Below are 19,826 nucleotides of genomic sequence, written 5' to 3'. Positions count from 1 at the left end.
TTCCCTGAAATTTTAATTATTTAAGCACGTGAATAAAGTTTTCTTTTTAACTTGACCTGATTCCTGTGTGAAATCAACCGGTGTTCGTAAGAGCCACGCAAGCCCGTTGCATGCAATGGCTTGGCGGAGCAAAACTTGCCTACGTCTGAAGCCCCTAATTTGTTTTAAATTGGTAGAGGGACGCGAGACAAGAAGGCAGCTCATAAAAGTAAGGCGGCTTTTATTTGGGACGCGGGCCTAGGCGAGGTCGCAGCTGCATCGTCCATCCAGGCCTGGAATTAGGCCGTTCTGTATTCCTCGTTGCTCGCGCTTCACGAGCCGCGTGGCTCTCTTCTTCTTTAGGCGGCAACTGGCCAAGATTAGCGTGAAGCTACAAATTTATTACGATAATACACATAAATATGGGATAGTTTTGAGCAAGATTCCTGTTTCAGAAGTAATTTATTGAAATCTACCAGAAAACGTCTTCATTATTCATTACCAATATCCAGAGTTGTACGGAACGGCGTTTCAAAGAACGAGGTTCCAGGAACTAGTTTTTTTTTTTCGAGGAACAATGCCACGCCGCAGTTTCATTCAAGACCGGTAATGCGTTACGTTTACGTGGGACTGTCAGAAGAAATGGCGTCCCTTTCATACACGTTGCTCCGCAGAATCAACAATCTACCTCTCGCCTGTCACTTCCCTATGCTGCATCGTGGTTTTCACTTTAATCCACCCTTTGGGAACGCAGGGACGTGCGCATTGCCGAAACCACGGTGCAAGATCAAAACAATTTGTTTCATCTTACACCGGGGCCGAGACTAGTCCCGTGTAGGAAGAACATTCGATTTCTTTTCCTATAGTATGATTCAGTCTGGCAGCAATGAAGGGTCGTTCTGCAGTACAGCTGTGTTGACACGCCTTGAAAAATTTTTGCTGGACTTTGAGGATGATTGAACTCCATTGTGAGGCTGCCGCCATGAAAGGGCGCAGTATGTTTAACCTCGGTGACTGTACCGGTCGGCCAACTTTGGAATAGTTTGTGTGTGTGTGTGTGCATGTGCACGTGTGTGTGTGTGTGCGTGTGTGTTTGTGTGCGTGTGCGTGTGCGTGTGTGTGTGCGTGTGTCTGTGTGTGTGTGTGTGTTTGTGTGCGTGTGCGTGTGTGTATGTGTGTGTGTGTGTGTGTGTGTGTGCGCGCGTGTGTGTGTGTGTGTGCGTGTGTGTGTGTGTTTGTGTGTGTGTGTGTGTGTGTGTGTGTGTGTGTGTGTGTGTGTGTGTGTGTGTCACGCGAACTTCCGTTAAAATCCGCCGATTTCGGCAGAGCGAGAATTCTTGCTCCACGGAACAATCTGTAATGGGCGTTCGCTCTCAATCTTATCATTAAAACACACAAATCACGCTCCTAATCAGCCAGTGGAATGTAATTGCTTCACTGAAGGGGAAAAAAAGTTGATTGGGATCTGCGATTGGGATTCAACATAACATGCCTGGTATCTTCGTGGCGAACGGTCTATATTTTTTTTTATTTTCATTCATTTCTACAGCCACCGCACCTATAACTACTGCTTTGCAATGAAAAATCTGCGTATATCCAGGTATACACTGTTATTACAGCTGCTGAGCCGGCCATCACCCTAAACTCTCGATTGACTTTGTTTTTGTTGTTTTTATTGGTGTACAACAGAGCATAACGCCTCAATCGCTTGACGGAGCGGCTCTTTCACGTTGCTAACGATACGCTAACGACAAAACAAAGCTTGTCTGTTAATTTATATGTGGGGTTGAACGTCCCAAACCACCATATGATCATGAGAGACGCCGTAGTGAGGTCTCCGCAAATTTCGACCACTTAGGGTCATTAATGTGCGCACGGGCCTACAGCAATTTCGCCTCCTTCGAAAATCCAACGCCACAGTCGGGCGGCATTCGCTCCCGCGACCTGCTGGTCAGCAGCTGAGTACCTGAGCCACTAGACCACCGCGGTGGGGTAAAGCTCGTCTGTCGTGCACAAACATCGACGTGGAACCCTTGCTAAGTGCGAATGTGGAACTTGTATCTTCGACATTTTTTGTACTCACAATGTAATATTGATTCTGCACTCATTAAACGGCTACGTATTGTTTCTTTCGGTGCAGTTTTCTGTGCATGAAACTTACTTATACTGGTGCATGTGTGGCAATCTCTATTAGAAGAAAACTTGGAGGACACATGCTGTTTGCCTTGAAGAGTAGAAGGTGATAGCGTAATGAGGCTCCATGCGTGTCAATGCCATCAGTTGCTATAGCGTGACTATAGTTCTCACTGGATGCTTCAACTATGCCGCAAAGCAACGAGTGTTAGCGCACGTGACATTCGCCGTTTCAAACTATATTCGAATAACTGCTGCTAGTATACAGTTGCGAATACAACCTACCGCTGCCGCTGTTAAGTTTATAAAATAACGAACGCTAAACGAACAATAATGTTGTCACTTCATTATCAACCATTGCCATTAACATTGCCATTATCAACCTTAACGATGGAACGCCTGCCCCGCACTATGGATTAAAAAGCCGTTTCGAAGAAATGAGTGGGACCTTGTCGAACACAAATTAACAGTATTGCTGTGATAATGTGATATACTTAAAAATTAGAGTACGACACTATTCCCGTTTCCTGAACGGTTCTAGCTCGAGCGACCACCCTCCCCCCTAATGGAAGTGGGGGAATCCACCCCTGCTGTCCGGTGCTGTGCACAACACTTTGTAGGCGCGCGTCATCGTCTACAGTAATTTCTCCAAGACATTCATACCAGCTCATCATCTGTTTATTAGCTTCTCCTGCGAGCTTCACGTAAAGCACATTACCCGCTCTAACGTGCAGCACACACTTGCGCTTTTAGTTTTCTTTCTTTCTTCACTGGCAGCCCTCTCATACGTACTACGGTAAACCCAAATATGCAAAAAAAAAGGTTACCCTCGTCTTTGAAGGAAACAATAACCATGGATGTGAGAAAACATGAGCTGTGATGTGGGTAATGGAAAAAGGAAGCCCCTTTTCGAGTCGAATTTTGGTGAATCGCTTCCGCAGATTAAACCAAGATGAGGCGTTTCGCTTTTCGTGCCCGCTCAGAGCTGTTTCCGCACACATCCGCGAAAAGTCTCTTCGTAACGGCGTGTTTTGCATTCAAGTCACCGGCTTTAGAATGAAACTCCAAAGAAACGCTAACTTGAAACCTCACAATGACATTTCTGCCCGAGACACAGATGTCGTGTCTATGTTCCACGTATTCCCACGCACGTCAAGATGGAGGTGCTGAATTGAAGCATGCGCGTCATCTGTGCTTGAGAACTTCGTCAACTCTCTGGCTTCTACGATATTCAGAAGTGGGCGTTTCATGTGTTCAGTACGTCGCGTCATTCGAACGAGAGTAGTGGCGGTTGGCGGGATGGCGATGTCCCACTTTCGTCGATCTTTCACTCCGAAGAATCGAACGTGTGCTAGCGCACTGCACTACCACTCCAGATTGCTCGTTCAAAAGCAGCTGGTGCACGCGACGAGCCCTTTCTGTTGTATACTCGGAAAAGTTTTCCGGAGTAAGTGCACAGTCATCCCGAAGAAGGGCGCTATGCTCCCCTAAAAGACCAAATGAGCGCAAAATTTTGCACACGACACGGCAAGGAAGGGTGCTTTGCTCGTTTTGCAGAAGAGCGCCCTGTTTTGGAGCAACTGCAGAAACGTTCGCGCCGTGTGAAAATGACCCATCGGTGCGTATGGATAAACCTTTTTCTTTCCAGACGGTACCGTAGCGTTGCATGGTGTAGTAGTTAGTGTAGGCGTATGCTGACAGAGTGGTCGTGACTTCAAATACTGTGTGTTTGCTGTAAATTTTCTTAAAGTTATTTCTGCATGTGATGCTTGCACACTGATTGTAAATCTAATCACATGCCTGCGCACAGTGCGAAATTCTGGTTAAGTCAACGAATATCTGGTTTTTCTATTGCAAAAAAATAGCTGTTGCTCCCTTCAATAGTAAGCGCGAGAGGGCGCAGTAACTCCTGAGTTAGGTGGAAAGCTGAACACGTCCCCGATAGCAGAAAGTAAGAGACGGTCAGAGTACTGTTGGCATAAAAGTAGAGATAAACTACAGAAATAGTGGTAAAATGAAGTCATATACTGACGAACAGGCAAAGAAAAGGAACACATGCAAATTTATAATTGTCTTCGTTATAATAAGATCAATTTAATTGAAGTAGAAAAGTCATAAGGTATTAGACATTACTTCTTTTGATGTTTCATGTGCTCACATCAAGGGTGAGTACGTTTTCTTTCCGTCTGAATCCGCCTTTTTCGAATGCGCATTGCCCTTAGCGGTAAAGTCACGAAGCGTCACTTTATCTCAGATGTTTTCGCTTCGTAAACAGCCGTTGTCTCTTCCTATACCAAAACCTTGCCGAAATCGCAGAGGGCAGCACAGAAAACTTAAAAGGACGGCACAATGAAAAAACAACGTACCGCGTCATAAACCAGCTCACCCTAGAAATATTTTACTCAGAAATAGCCCTTACGGACTGGTCTTTTATGAACGCAGATCAAGATTAAGATCGTGCATATAGGGCTTCCTCGCGCTATCTCAAAGCATGTTATGATAACAGTTTTCCCATGGTGACGTACACAGTAAAGAAAAAGAAAATTCGTAAACCATGGATCAACACTAATCTTCACAAAAGAATCAAAACGAAAAACAAAATGTATCATAAGTTCGTTCAAACACGTGATTTAGAGGTGCTGAAAAAATTCAAAACGTATCGCAATAAGCTAAATGCCGGCATACGCAAAGCTAAGAAGATTTATTATATTTAATTTGAATGCCTTTTCGCGAAGATTTATAATGATCCTCGTAAACTGTGGAACGAAGTGAATAATCTGGGCCAATTTACCGAAAGTAAAGTGCGTAATAATGTAAAAGCCTTCTCCCAAGATATGAGCGACGATGCAGCTATTACGGCTATGAACGAATATTTTGCCCATTCTGGTAATTATGTGCCTCCTTCAGGACATTGTACGCAAGAAAGGATTACCCGTAGAACGAGAGAGCCTAACACAATCAGACTAAGTCCAGTAACACCTTCTTAGGTTCACAGCTCGATAATTAGACTACAAAACAATGTAGCAACAGGCGCTGATGAATTAAGCGCAGCGCCCTTGATGCACGTTGCGGACCTTATATCGGAGCCCTTGCCTCATAATATTAATTGCATGTTAGTTTCTGGTATTTTCCCCTCTGAACTCAAGCTTGCGTGCGTATGTCCTGTGCACAAAGGTGGTGCTTTGAATGACATTTCAAATTATAGGCCAATTTCTGTTTTACCCGTGCTTTCGAAGGTATTTGAGAGTGCCATAAATTGTAGACTAAGGAACTTTCTTTCAAAGTATCAAATAATAAACACTGCTCAGTATGGTTTTCAGAAAGGAAAGTCCACTGAATTAGCCCTATTAAACGAAAAAGAGGTGATACTAAACAATTTTGAAAAAAGACTATATACAGTTGGACTGTTCCTTGACCTGAGGAAGGCTTTCGATAGCATAAAACAGAACATTCTAGAAGGAAAATTATTTGACTATAGTTTGCGTGGCGCTGCTCTTAAACTAATTATGAACTACTTATCTGATAGAAAACAATATGTTAAACTCAGTAGCTTAGCGTCAGCAGCAACAGAACTTAAGCAAGGCGTTCCACAAGGTTCTATCTTGGGACCCTTGTTATCTATACTTTATATAGATGATATATGTAATATTCCTTACACAAAAAAACTAGTCATGTACGCAGATGACACGAATGCCTTTCTCAGTGCTGATACAATGGCCGATTTTCAAGTTACTGTATCTAAATATTGACGCGCGTATGTGCCAGTGGCGAGGACAACGAAGCAGCGCGAGTGTCCTTGGCCGAGGGCAAAAGACGAAGAAGTCGTTGCAGTCTGTTTCCTGTGATCGATAAATCGTATTTCTTTGAGGCGCTTTGTGTGCTCGTCAATCTCGCGTCGTCACACTGGTTGAGGTGCTGGGTACGTCTTCATGCTTGGCACCCCTTCGCGGACCCGACATTCAAGCCCGGAATCACTACCACCTGTCGACACACCAGTCCACCGTTCCAGCCGCCGTCTGCGAGGCCTAGCTCCCGAGCTCAATCCCTTTCCAGAAACTGCCAGCAATCGCTTGCCTCTTTCAACCACCATGGCCACTGCAGCTACATCGCACATGACGCTTCAGAATCCCATGATTCCTGACTGCTTTCTTGGTGAGACCTATGAAGATGCACAAGACTGGCTGGACCAGTTCGAACGCTGCGCGAAGTACAACCAGTGGGTCACCCCAGAAGACAAGCTCGCGAATGTGTACTTCTACCTGAAAGACAACGCCCAGACGTGGTACATCAACGGGGAAAGAAGCATGGCTACGTGGGATGACTTCCGCAACCAGCTGATTGACACCTTTAGTAGTCTTGACAGAAAGGAGAATGCGCAACGTCTCTTGGAAGCTTGAATCCAAAAACCTAACGAGAGCGTCGCTATGTTCGCCGAGGACATGACCCGTCTTTTCGGCAGGGCGGATCCCGAGATGCCGGAAGACAGGAAGCTGCGGTATCTAATGCGAGGCGTGAAGGAGCAACTGTTTGCTGGGCTTGTGAGAATTCCGCCAACAACAGTAGCGGAGTTCACGAAAGAAGCCACAGCTATTGAACGGGCCCTACAGCAACGGTACCGCCAGCAGAACCCGGTCAACGTTCGAGCGAGTAGCCCTGTTACGACTGCGGCGAGCCTCTGCGACAACGACAGGCCTCTGCGGGAAGTCATCCGGGAGATTTTGACGGAGGAGCTTCGGCAGCTTGGTTTAATTCCAGCAACTGAACCGACTCCGCCATTGTCTTTTGTCGCTGATGTTGTCCGGAATGAGGTCCGTCAAGCTCTCTCTTCACCCGGCTATAATGGTGTGCAACGACATTTTATTTATGCTGATGCCGTCAGACGGCCCGTCGTCGCTCCTTCAGCGCAGCAGACCCCAATGACTGGACCACCACCAACCCTGCAAACACAGCCACTGTCTGCACCGACCACTTTCGCAACCTCACCGATTCCTCCGACAAGACGAATGCCGTATAACCAACATGCCCCACAACGTAGCGCCACAACGTGGCCCAATAGTGAGTCTCCACTTACCTACCAGCGTCGGAAAACCGATTTGTGGCGTACCGCTGACCGTCGACCGGTATGCTTTCATTGTGGCGAAGCTGGGCACGTCTACAGAGTTTGCCGTTATCGCGACGCTCAGTACAAGAGATTTCCTCGCTACCCTGATTACATTGCGTACGACGATCAACGCATGTACAACTACGCCCCTGTGAACACACCGCCGCAGAATCCAGTAATGCCCAGATCACGTTCTCCATCTCCTGCGCAGCCCAGTTCACCTAATCATCGCAGTTTTGCCGACGTCACCAGGGGCAGGTCCCCTAGCCCGCGACGGAGAAACTAGACGCAGCGACCTCGGGGGGTGGGGTTGCCAATATTCGAAATTCCGAACAGCCCCCATTGCAGACAAGTGACAGCTCGAAGCCATCAAAACCGAAGAAGACGGCAGCAACGACTAATTCGACGAATGAGACAACTGCCGACGTAACCGACGTTATCAGCGCTGACCTCGTCGTTCACATTGACGGCCACCAAGTGACGGCACTTGTGGACACTGGCTCCCACTTTTCTATAATAAGCCTACAGCTAGCCGAAAGGCTAAGGAAGGTGAAAATGCCATGGCAGGGACTCAATATAAGAACTGCAGGAGGTCAGTTGATGACACCGGTTGGAAAGTGCACGGCCCGACTCTTCATTGCTGGTTCCACCTTTGTCGCCACCCTCGTCAATCTCCACGAGTGCTGTAAACAGCTCATATTGGGAATGGATTTCTTGCGCGAATACGGGGCTGTGATTGACATCCGTGACAGAAGCGTAACATTCACTGTAAGCTCGGAGACTGCTACAGATAAGGAACACCAGCCACCTCGCTTCCGTATTGCCGATGACGACGTCATACTGCCGCCACGAAGTTGTTCTCTCGTATCTGTGCACTGTGACAAATTACAAAATGCTACTGGCATCGCTGAACACATCAAGGAGCTCGCATTCACTAGCGGCATTTCTGTTGCCAGGGCTGTCATCACTGTTACTGACGGATGCGCTGAACTGCTAGTGACAAATTTCAGCAGAGAACGCCGACACGTAGTTAAAGGCACGGCTATTGCCTATTTTGACGAACTCTCGCAAACAGAAGATTGCCATTTAGTGGAGGAAGCAGCAGCGTCTACTATCACTACACCGACACCTGTAGACATTGGTCCAATGTTATCTCCCACTGAGCGAGACCGCCTTCTCACGCTGATCAACAAGTTCCACGGCTGCTTCTCATCCACATCAAGAGTTGGTCAAACCGCACTGACGAAACACAGCATCATCACGGATTCCGATGCCAGACCCATCCGGCAAAATCCTTATCGAGTCGCCCCAAAGGAGCGTGAGGCAATTCAGAAACAGGTGAAAACGATGCTAGAAGATGGTGTTATTCGGCCGTCTAACAGTCCTTGGGCATCACCTGTAGTACTCGTGAAAAAGAAGGACGGTAGCTTGCGTTTCTGTGTCGACTATCGTAAGCTTAATCAGATCACAAAGAAGGACGTCTACCCTCTGCCGCGTATTGATGATTCATTGGATAGACTACGAAACGCACGCTACTTTTCGTCTATGGACTTAAAAAGCGGCTACTGGCAAATTGAAGTGGATGAGAGAGATCGTGAGAAGACCGCCTTTGTTACGCCCGACGGACTTTATGAATTTCAGGTTCTTCCTTTCGGTTTGTGTTCGGCGCCAGCAACATTCCAGCGTCTCATGGACACAGTTCTGTCGGGACTTAAGTGGCAAACCTGCTTGGTGTACCTCCATGACGTGATTGTCTTTTCAGCGACTTTCGAGGAACACTTAAGGCTAGAAGCAGTTTTTGAAGCAATACGCTTGGCCGGTCTTACTCTCAAACCAGAAAAGTGCCACTTCGGCTTCCACGAACTTCGATTCCTCGGTCACGTCGTGAGCAGCCAAGGGATCCGACCCGACCCGGACAAAATTGCCGCCGTGGCAAACTTCCCGACGCCATCAGACAAAAAATCAGTGCGACGTTTTTTAGGACTCTGTGCCTATTACCGGCGGTTTATTGCTAATTTTTCGCGCATTGCATGGCCATTGACACAGCTTACTCGGGAAGATACCCCCTTCAGATGGGGCGAAGACCAACAGCAGGCATTTCACGAGCTTCGTCAGCGAATGCAAACACCCCCCGTGCTGGCCTACTTCGATGAAGACGCGCCGACAATACTTCATACAGACGCCAGTAATGTGGGTCTTGGAGCAGTGCTCGTACAGTCGAAGGACAACAACGAAAACGTGATCGCCTACGCCAGCAGGACGCTGTTCCGAGCTGAAGCTAATTGCACTACGACGGAAAAAGAATGTCTTGCAATGGTATGGGCAGTCCTGAAGTTTCGTCCTTATTTGTACGGCCGCCCATTCACCGTTATCAGCGATCACCACTCTCTCTGTTGGTTAGTCAACTTGAAAGATCCGTCTGGCCGCCTTGCACAATGGAGTCTTCGGCTCCAAGAATTTGACTTCACTGTTGCCTACAAGTCGGGAAAACGACACACCGATGCCGACTGTCTTTCTCGGTCTCTTATTGAGACGGCAGCCCCAGACAACGACGATGACGACACGGCCTTTCTCGGAATTGTGGACACTGCCACCTTTTCTCAACAGCAGCGTGGCGATGCTGAGCTGCTACCACTTATAGATTACCTACAAGGGCGAGTGAATAGCGTTCCGAAGTTATTTGCGAGAGGGCTGCCGTCGTACTGCTTGCGAAATGACGTTCTTTATAAAAGGAACTTTTCACCCACCGGCAGCAGCTACTTGCTCGTCGTTCCTTCTTCGCTTCGCCGTGAGGTACTGCAAGCCTGTCACGACGAACCTACCGCTGGTCACTTGGGTTACGCAAGAACATTGGCGAGGATAAGGCAGAACTATTACTGGCCAAGACTTGCCGAAGTTGTCAAAACTTACGTGCAGGTATGTCTAGATTGCCAGCGCCGCAAGCCACCATCCATCAAACCAGCTGGCCTGCTGCAGCCTGTTCGAGTGCCGGCGACACCGTTTGCACAAATTGGCATGAATTTTCTGGGCCCCTTCCCAAAGTCTGCCACTGGAAACAGGTGGATAATCGTCGCCACGGATTACCTGACCCAATACGCGGAGACAGGCGCTCTGCCACGGGCAACGGCAGCCGAAGCGGCGCAATTTTTCATTGAAGCCATCGTCTTAAGACACGGTGCTCCCGCAATAGTCATCACCGACAGAGGTACTGCGTTCATGGCCGAGCTTTTGGACACCATTTTTCGACTAAGTGGTACAGCTCACAGGAAGACAACGGCGTATCATCTCCAGACCAACGGGCTCACCGAACGCCTCAACAAGACCCTGGCTGACATGATAAGCATGTACGTAGATGTAGAGCACAAGAACTGGGACATCATTTTGCCCTACATCACCTTCGCGTACAACACGGCTCGTCAAGAGACCACTCGGAAGACACCCTTTAGTCTCCTTTACGGACGCGAAGTTACAACAACGTTAGACGCAATGCTTCCTCATGAAAATGATGGCAATGAGACAGACGCCGAAGAGTTTACCCAGCTAGCAGAAGAAGCCAGACAACTTGCCAGGTTGCGAATCACCAAACAGTAAGACGACACTGCCAAGTATTGCAACCTCCGGCACAGACCCGTCATATACAACGTGAACGACAAAGTATGGGTCTGGACACCTGTTCGTCAGCGTGGGCTTTCCTAAAAGCTGTTGCGAAGATACTTCGGACCCTACAAGGTTCTGCGACGCATTAGTGACGTCAACTACGAGGTTGTTCCGGACGGCGTGCAGTGTTCAAAGCGGCGCAGACATTCACCAGAAATTGTCCACGTGCTTCGGATGAAGCCTTACTTTCAGTGACTAACTGTGCAGTTTTGGTTTCATCTTGTTTCTCAATCGTTTAACATCGGGACGATGATTTTTTTAAAGGGGGAATAATGACGCGCGTATGTGCCAGTGGTGAGGACAACGAAGCAGCGCCAGTGTCCTTGGCCGAGGGCAAAAGACGAAGAAGTCGTTGCAGTCTGTTTCCTGCGATCGATAAATCGTATTTCTTTGAGGCGCTTTGTGTGCTCGTCAATCTCGCGTCGTCACAATATATAAGACACCTGGAACTGTGCCTCCATGCAAACAAGCTTGACTTAAACGCAAGTAAAACAAAATATGTTATATTTAGGCCTTCTAATAAGCCATGCAATAATCTTAAGTTCTCCTTTCAGGGCACTACGCTGGAATGTGTTAAAACGCAAAAATTTCTAGGAGTATGGTTTGAGGAAAACATGTCGTGGAATACGCATGTGTCAAAACTGGACTCTGAATTAGGCAAAACTGTAGGTTGCATGTATAAGCTATCAGACCTTGTACCATTATGGCTTAAAAAGGCTATATACTACGTCCATTTCTATTCTCGGTTATCTCACTGCGCCCTAGTATGGGTAAAAACGTCTGCTCAGAACCTCAACCAACTAGAGATGTTACAGAAAAAAGTTCTTAGAATATTCGAAATTTTTTATGGGCTTCCTAGCGAACTAAGTACTCATCAGCTCTTTATAAATTATGATCTTATTAGAGCACGTGACCTTTACGTATATGAACTAATACTTTATACTCAGAAAAACAAACTTCATTGGCATTCAGTTGACAGCTCATGCCGATCTGGTCTTAGTTGGTTTCGGAGAGTTGACACTCTGCGAAATCAACTAATACCAGTTCCTTTTTCTCGCACACGTTACGGAGAATGCCTTTTACACCACCAGATACCAACAGTATTGAACAAATTTGTAACTGGTATTGACTTCGAACTGCCTGAACGTAAATTCAAGAAACATGTGCGAAGTATGTTGCTACAGATATAGAAACTGCTCAAATAGCACTAGCTATCTTATGTTATCATGTTTTTTCACGTGTTCTTCTTTTGTATAAAGATTGTTGTTTTTGCCCATGCGCGTACAAGATTTGTGATCCATGTGAAATTGTGTGTTTATTTTGTTCACTAAAAAGAAAATAGAACTAGCTTTTATTTTGCCTATGCAATTACAGTGAATTACGCGATTTTTTTTCTAAAATGCCTGCTGCTCTTGAAGGGTTCTTGGGCTCTCTCAAGATGTCTCCGACATCTTTTCGCCTAAGGACCTCCGACTTGACGTTGTTGCAAATGAACTTGACTTGACTTGACTAAATGCATTCTTTCTTACGATATAAAATAGACACGTATTGAATCAACCAGATTTTTTTTTTTGCTCAGGAAGCATGATTATTTGGCACCCTGGGATCAAATGCGTGTGCTGAAGTTTGAATGAGTTTTATAGTAGCATTTTTAATAAAATTTTACAAGATTGTTACCCGGGATTCAGCAGATATATATATATATATATATATATATATATATATATATATATATATATATATCACTTCATAATAATGTTACAATAATTGATGAGCAAATTTACATATCCTTCGCATGCGCTTATATGGAGAGCAGTGAACGTTCAAAACTTAATGTCCGGTTGGGCATCCAGTTTCGACGTTAAGAAAACAGCCACACGAGACATGTATTTTCACAGTAGGTCCATTGCCTATCCGTGTTGGATATCTATACGGCTGGTCATTTGTATTCAGAATGTACAAATATCGGTGGTTACTTGGGGAGTGCATTCTTTGTCTACGCGTATCATGGCATCCCCTTATGAAATAAATTGATGTACATTTATAAACAGGCTAATCATTAAACTGTCTAATGTGAGTCTAATGCACTTTCTAATACGTACTTAATGCGAGTCTAGTTGTAATTGGCTACCGTTAGTTTATAGAGTCTTGACGTTAGAGTTACTGATGACCATTGTCTAGCATAAGTGTATAGAGGCTCGACAAGAGAGTTTCTGATGATCATTGCCTAGCATTTGCCTATAGAGCCCTGACGTGAGAGTTTCTGATGGCTATTGTCAAGTGAAGTGTAATCGAGCATATGCATTACGTTTACATCAAACGTCGTATTGTAGACTTAGACCCTATGCCAGAAACAGCTCGTTTGCTGCACGCAGGTCAATAAATCGTTTCATCGTTAAGACAGAACTGTGCACATATTACAGGATTGTAAAGCAAATACCATCAGACCATTTCTACCAACAAACAGATCATTGTTCTTTAAATGTTAGACTGTTTCGAGGCCATAAATAATGCTGGAAGTATGTAATGCCTGCATTTAGAAACACGCATGACATTGTCAAGCAATTTAGTTCCGATAGGACAATATATGGAGCTAGTTCGTACTTGTTTAGCATTCTTGCGAAAGTGCTGTTTTATAATTACAAACAAACAAAGTAACACCAAATGAGACATTGCCAGAAGTAACTGCATTTCTATTTAATTTTCGACTTTGCACTGATGGGTCAATTGTAGCACCGTTGTGATGGCAACGCTGCCTTATTTAAAACCTGCAAGAGAGAACATAAAAACTTTGTAGGCACAGAAGCATACATTTTAACGCAGTAGTAAAATTGCAATTGATGACTTATGCATTTTCTAAATAGTGATATATTTTTATCAGCTATATTGAATAATCCCTCGCGATTCAATGTTGAACCATGTAATCTTAACTTCATGCTGCTTTGGAAAAAAAATAACTTCTATACGTCAGTTCAGAGGGCTGCAGATTCATCAGCAATCAGAAAGAAGCCAGCTATCACAGATAGAGGAATTAGCTCAGTCAGCTTCTCTAATGCAATATTGTAGAATAGCCCTTTTCACGATTACAATGGCACTCCATGTATTAATATGGCATGCATCGGTGGGTAAATTCCACAACTTTGTTGTACACAAAACTTCCGTATTAAAATCCCTCTTCCTTAACAAAGAACTGTTGAGAGCTCATGCTCAGAGGTGCAAAGTCATCGGAGTGTGCAGGGTTTCCGTACACTCGGGTGGTGGGGAGGTTCACCACAGCACCCCCCCCCCCACCCCCTTACTTAGTTAAGTAAGCCTCCAATTTTGTGGCCCCCATCTTGGGTAACAAGTTGGGGGTAAAGGGACTACCCCCTACTCCCATGCGCACGTCTATGTGCAAGAATAAAGTAAGCAACAAAGAGGCAAGTGAAATGTAAACCTACGTCTTGGTGATACAACTACACGACTCTAGTTAAAACAATTGTAAAACGGTGCTTTTGTAGCCTACAATATATTACACAGATATGCATGCTGTAACACGTTACAGGTCATTTCTACACATATCTTTCTACAAGTAACAGATTAGAGGAAGCAAGCAAAACATTTTTACCCTTGACAACTTTTTCTAAATATTTTATAGCTGAAAATACAATATTTATGTACCTTGAATCGGTGACAAAAGTTTTGTAAAAATGGAAATATTTTTACCTAGCTCCAAGTTTTAGAGTGCACAGTTCCCCCTTTTCCCTAGCCAATATTGCAAACTATGAAATTAACAAGAAGAAGAATCCACACTGGGGTGTGTTGGTACTTGCTGAACATCTTGATAGGATAATAATAGCAATCCTTTCTAAAAAAATTTCAACAGCAGAAAAAACATGAACAATCAAAAGGGTGGCAACACAAATTAGCACTAGTTTGTGTCGTCTCTCTTGTCTCTGTTCATACTTTACTGTACCTTAGAATATCTTCTAGGCGATGAATTACCAACCTGACCAAACGCTCGCGTTAATCAAGTATTTAGGGAAAGAGCAGATCACAGTGGTGAACTCATGACTGCTTTAGATTTTGCAGAGGCCAAAAATATTGCCTGAACTCTCACGTCACAGAGATAATACAATTTAGAGTGTATGTACGAGATAAACGAGGAAATAAAATGTACACTCAGGAGTGAACAGCATCATAAGCTGAGACACCGACACAGAAAGAATATTGAATTCAGCTGTCCATGTATTTGCTTGTACTCCTGTTCCTTCCCAAGTGCGTACCAACATTCCCAGTATTGTTAACACATATGCAGTCCCATAAGAGTATGAGTTCATTCAACGATATAACTTTGTGGCCCAACAAGGCTATTCAAGGCACGATCACAAGGATTACACTTCTCTGTGTTGTAGGCCTCCATGCCTTGTGAGCTGTGCGACATATACACATTCATGGCATTTTAATAGATTGTGGTGATACATGTTCCAAACAACGTGATGAAACATAAGTATGTGCTGCCTTCGAAGAAAAGCTGTCCCTGATTTTAATGATCAAACTCTCAGGCATATCAATTATCTCAGAAGGCTTTCTTAGAAAGGAATAGGTATTTGCATGTCACACGATGTCACTTAAAACACTATTGCACTACGACCTATAAAAATACCACAAATCTGCTCCTACACGTGTAAATTTGAAAACGAGTTGAAAAAGCACCTGTCTCTTCTTAAGCATGAATTCGCCAAATGCTTGCGGCAGCGTGTGCACATAGCAAAATTAGGCCTATATATTCAACTTCATGCAACTTTTTGGACTTCAATGCTGATTCCTGTCTCTTTAAAAGTAAAAAAAAATGAATGACATTACTACTTGTAAAAAAAAGCTTTGTTAAAAATATTTTGTTTCCTATAAAGAAGGAATTGGCCGCTAGGGGGCGACGGTGTGCAGACGCGCGTCGCATCGGCTCCGCAGATTTACTATGGTTTTCGGCGATTTCCTTCCAGCCATTCAGTTCAGATTATTCCCAAGTGACTGTGAAAGTCCTGCAGTCTCTCCCGATACCATTTGTGCAGGTGAGCCCGTGTTTCGGTCACTTTTCGAAGATTGCCCGTACCGCCACGCTGGCACGACAGTCAAGCCAGTAGACAAGGCACGGTAGGCCTGACAAGTCGTCGGAGCAAGCGGGTGCCCCATCCGCTGCGCCGGCGCCCGAAATGGAATTCGTGCAAGTCGAAGGGTAGGAGATATCGCCGACGGAGTTCGGAAAAGAGCAGGGATGGTGCGAGATCAAACGAAACACCAAGAAGGCGGGTGGAGACGCCGACCCGGCGAAGAACCAGCAAGCAACGCCAGCGTCTACCGAGAAGGCGGCGTTTATACAGAAAGCGACGCAGTACGTGCGGAAGATCACTATGACGAGCCGAATGCCCTCTGTACAGATGACTACAAGATCATCGTGCGACCCCGGGATGTCTTCAACGTATCCCACTACCAGAAGGACCGCGTCCACTGCTGCATACGCAACGCTGCAGGGGTGGGGCGCGAGGTAGCCGAGGAGGACAGCGTCTGTCTCAATGAGCGACAAAACGTTATTGTGGTAAGCACGCCGTCAGAAGATCGTGCTAGACGATATGGAGGCATTTGCAAGCTGCGAATTGGCGACCGCGAGTTCGAAGCGAGTGCCTACAGAGCGGCTCCGGAGAACACGTCCAAAGGCCTCATCAGGGGCATATCTCTAGATAAAAACCCGGCGGACGTCGTGAGAAGTCTGGTTAACCACCGCAACCCGAACGTCCTGCATGCCAAGCGCATGGGAAACACGACCAACGTGATAATCCTTTTCGACGGCTACTACGTGCCTCGTTACGTGAACTACGGCGGGATGGTGATAAGGTGCACTCTTTACAAGAAACATATCGATATGTGCTACGAGTGTGGTCGTCTGGGACACAGGGCCGACGTGTGCCCCAACCCGAACGACAAGATGTGCCGTGGGTGCGGATGCGGCAACCCGCCCGACGATCATCGGTGCGAGCCGGTGTGCCAACTGTGCGGAAAGGGTCACCTCACCGGAGACCGCAAGTGCAAAGCTAAGTACAAGACACCCTACCTAGTCAAGCGCCGACAGTGGGAACGCAAAATGCGCGAGGAGGCTGAGGCCGCCTACAGCAGTAGTAGCACCGTCAACGACGGGGAGGAGGGCTACGGACGACGCCACGCACCGAGACGACGTCGCGGCAACAGTCGATCGGCCTCGAGGGAGACCCGCGCGCGGAGCCGTTCTCGCTCCCGTACTCGTTCTCGAGCCCGCTCTCGCAGCGTCTCCCGACCCCGTTCAGCGAAGCCTCGCAGCACGTCGACGGCCCGAGCCAACCACACAGCTGCAGCCAAAGGCGGAGGAGAGGTTGACCCCCATAAATTGATGTGGGTGGACGTCGCCTCTGGACGCGCGCCCAGCGCACCGCTAACGAGAACCGAGACTGCCATTGATAGAAACCCAGATGTAGACAGACGCGGCAGCTCTGCTTACAAACGCAACAGCGACCCAGAAATTCTAATGCAGAAACGATTGGATCAATTCGAATCAATAATCCAAAAACTACAGCAGGAAAATGCAAGGTTAAGAACGAAATTGCCACGTTGAAGGGGGAGGCCCCGACAGTTCCCTCTCCTCATCCTCCTCCAATTAAACCCGTCGCAGCCGACGCGGCTGCTAGTACAGCCGAGAGTGTGGAGGAAGTCATGGAGGCTGAAAACGCACACCCCGCACCCACTAAACGTAAGGCACTTGACCCGGAACAATTCGACGCCAAATCGCACAAACGCGAAGAGAAACTCCGCGAACGAGTCGATAGACTCGACGACAAGGTAGACGCGATGATGACCCAACACGCGCAGCAAACCGCGCAACTTAACAACGCAATTGCTCAGCAAACCGCACAAACCGAACAGTTGAGCATTGCAATATCTCAGCTCACAAAAATGGTCGCGACGCTGCAAACGCGCATAGACAATATCGAAATGCGACTTCCGGGCGCAGTGGGTCGCTTTAGGTGTTACTTGTACGGTAGGAGTTTCCGAATTGTTAATGACTGTCAGCCTTTCAGGTGGCTCATGAACGTGAGGGACCCTAGCTCGAGACTGGTGCGCTGGAACTTACTCCTTCAGGAGTACAGCTTCGACATCGTACATCGCCCAGGAAAGCGGAACCGAAACGCCGATGCGCTAAGCCGTGTGGGTGTGGCAGGTGTGGTCGATTTCACGCCGTCGTCTGATGAGGCTCATTTCCGTGAGGAACAGGGTAGGAATCAGGCACTTCAACAGGTGATCCAGCAATGCAAAAACTCCACAACCAACACCTGTGAGAGGTATCGGCTAGACAGCGCCGGACTATTGAGACTAAAGGAAGTACCGCAGACGTCGGGAAAATTGTCGTACCGAGATCGATGGTCGGCGAACTGACGAGAGTACACCATGATTCACCTTGAGCCGGACACCTGGAAATAAGGAAAACCCTGTTGCGATTGAAGAAGGTATTTTTTGGTTAGGGATGAAAGCAGACGTGGTCAAATACTGTAGCAGATGCAAGTCGTGTATTCTCTGGAAGGCACCGAAGGGTCGAAAACAGGCTCCACTTCAAGTGTTCTCTGATGTACATGAGCCGTTTCAGAGACCTGCGATGGATATTGTGGGACCGCTGTCATGTACGACGTCCGGAAATGGGTACATCTTGGTGTTTGTTGATCACCTGACTCAATTTGCGGAAACATTCACACTCCCAGACAAGAAGGCGGACACGATCGCTAAGGCATTCGTCGAGGGCGTAGTGTTGCGTTATGGTGCCCCGTTGCAACTCCTCACAGACCAGGGCACCAACTTCACTGGTAAACTCATGAGGGAGGTATGCGACGTGCTTGCTGTGAAGAGGTTACGAACGACCGCCTACCACCCGCAGTGTAACGGAGCTGTCGAATGCCTAAACCAAATACTCATTATGATCATGTCCCACTACATGAGCGAGGCCCAGCGGGATTGGGATAAGTGGCTCCCGTTCGCGACTTTCGCCTATAATACCGCCTTCCACGAATGCACAAAAGACAGCCCTTACTACCTCCTCTTTGGCAGGGACCCCGTTGTGCCCGGGGTGGCTTTCTGTGAACCAAAGGGGCACTACGGCACACTCGATGACTACCGCGCGGAGCTAACACAGAGGCTTCAGCGAGCTCACAACATGGCTTCGTCCACGCTCCGTTCTGCGGCAGAGTTGCGTAAAAAGAGGCTTGGACCTTCCCGCAGGGACCCGAAATTTAAAGTTGGAGAGAGAGTTTATATCAGGATAGGCGCGGTCGTGCGAGGACTGGCCAGGAAACTAGCCGCCAAATGGGTTGGGCCGTATCGCATCATTGAGCGTCTTTTGTCCGTCACCATGCGCGTGCGTAACATCAAAACGCGCGAAAGCAAGGTCATCCACCCAAACAGGCTGCGACGAGCGGATCCCTCGGGACGCGCCGAACTTGAGCAAAGTAGCCGACCAGAGTCCTCGACAAGGTCATTCGGCAGTCTAGCCGTTGGGGCGGGTAACGCGAACATGCCTAACATACCTCCGGAACTGCTGCTGGAGTTAATACGTTAATACTACAAGAGCAGCCGCAGCGACCCGTATGTCCAGCAGGGGACACGAGTCCTAGATACGCCCTTAGAAGCCATGGTCCTGTCCCTGATCCACCTCAGGTTAAGAGACAACTGTATGGCCCACCCATACAGCGGACGAACAGGTAGGCAAGAGGCGAGCCAGGATCATGGGCCACCTGCCGTGTTGGGGTCATAAATGTTCATGGTGCTTGTATTTTGATCCCTATGTTTTCACCCATGTCCTGCTTTCATTAATTACTTTTGTGTGAGCACTGTGTTGAAGTTTTTCGTCCCTCGTGGATTTTTTTTGCTTATAGACCTGTTTCGTTTCAAAGATTGGATTTCG

The 19,826-nt window shown here is 47.0% G+C and overlaps 1 protein-coding gene across 1 annotated transcript in view; it reads left to right on the top strand.

Moving 5' to 3' along the window:
• LOC142765319 (uncharacterized) overlaps nucleotides 1-19,481 on the top strand; it is a 49,703-nt gene extending 30,222 nt beyond the window's left edge. The window contains exons 2-4 of the mRNA XM_075866087.1: nucleotides 15,922-16,003; nucleotides 17,956-18,209; nucleotides 18,631-19,481. Of these exons, the coding sequence (XP_075722202.1) occupies nucleotides 15,922-16,003; nucleotides 17,956-18,209; nucleotides 18,631-19,481 (1,187 nt within the window). The remainder of the gene's footprint in view (nucleotides 1-15,921; nucleotides 16,004-17,955; nucleotides 18,210-18,630) is intronic.
• The last annotated feature ends 345 nt before the right edge of the window (nucleotides 19,482-19,826 follow it).

This window comes from Rhipicephalus microplus, chromosome 1 (assembly GCF_043290135.1).
Source record: "Rhipicephalus microplus isolate Deutch F79 chromosome 1, USDA_Rmic, whole genome shotgun sequence".
NCBI classification, from domain to species: domain Eukaryota; kingdom Metazoa; phylum Arthropoda; class Arachnida; order Ixodida; family Ixodidae; genus Rhipicephalus; species Rhipicephalus microplus.
The sequence above is the reverse complement of the archived record's forward strand: the minus strand, read 5'-3'. Positions and strand labels throughout refer to the sequence as shown.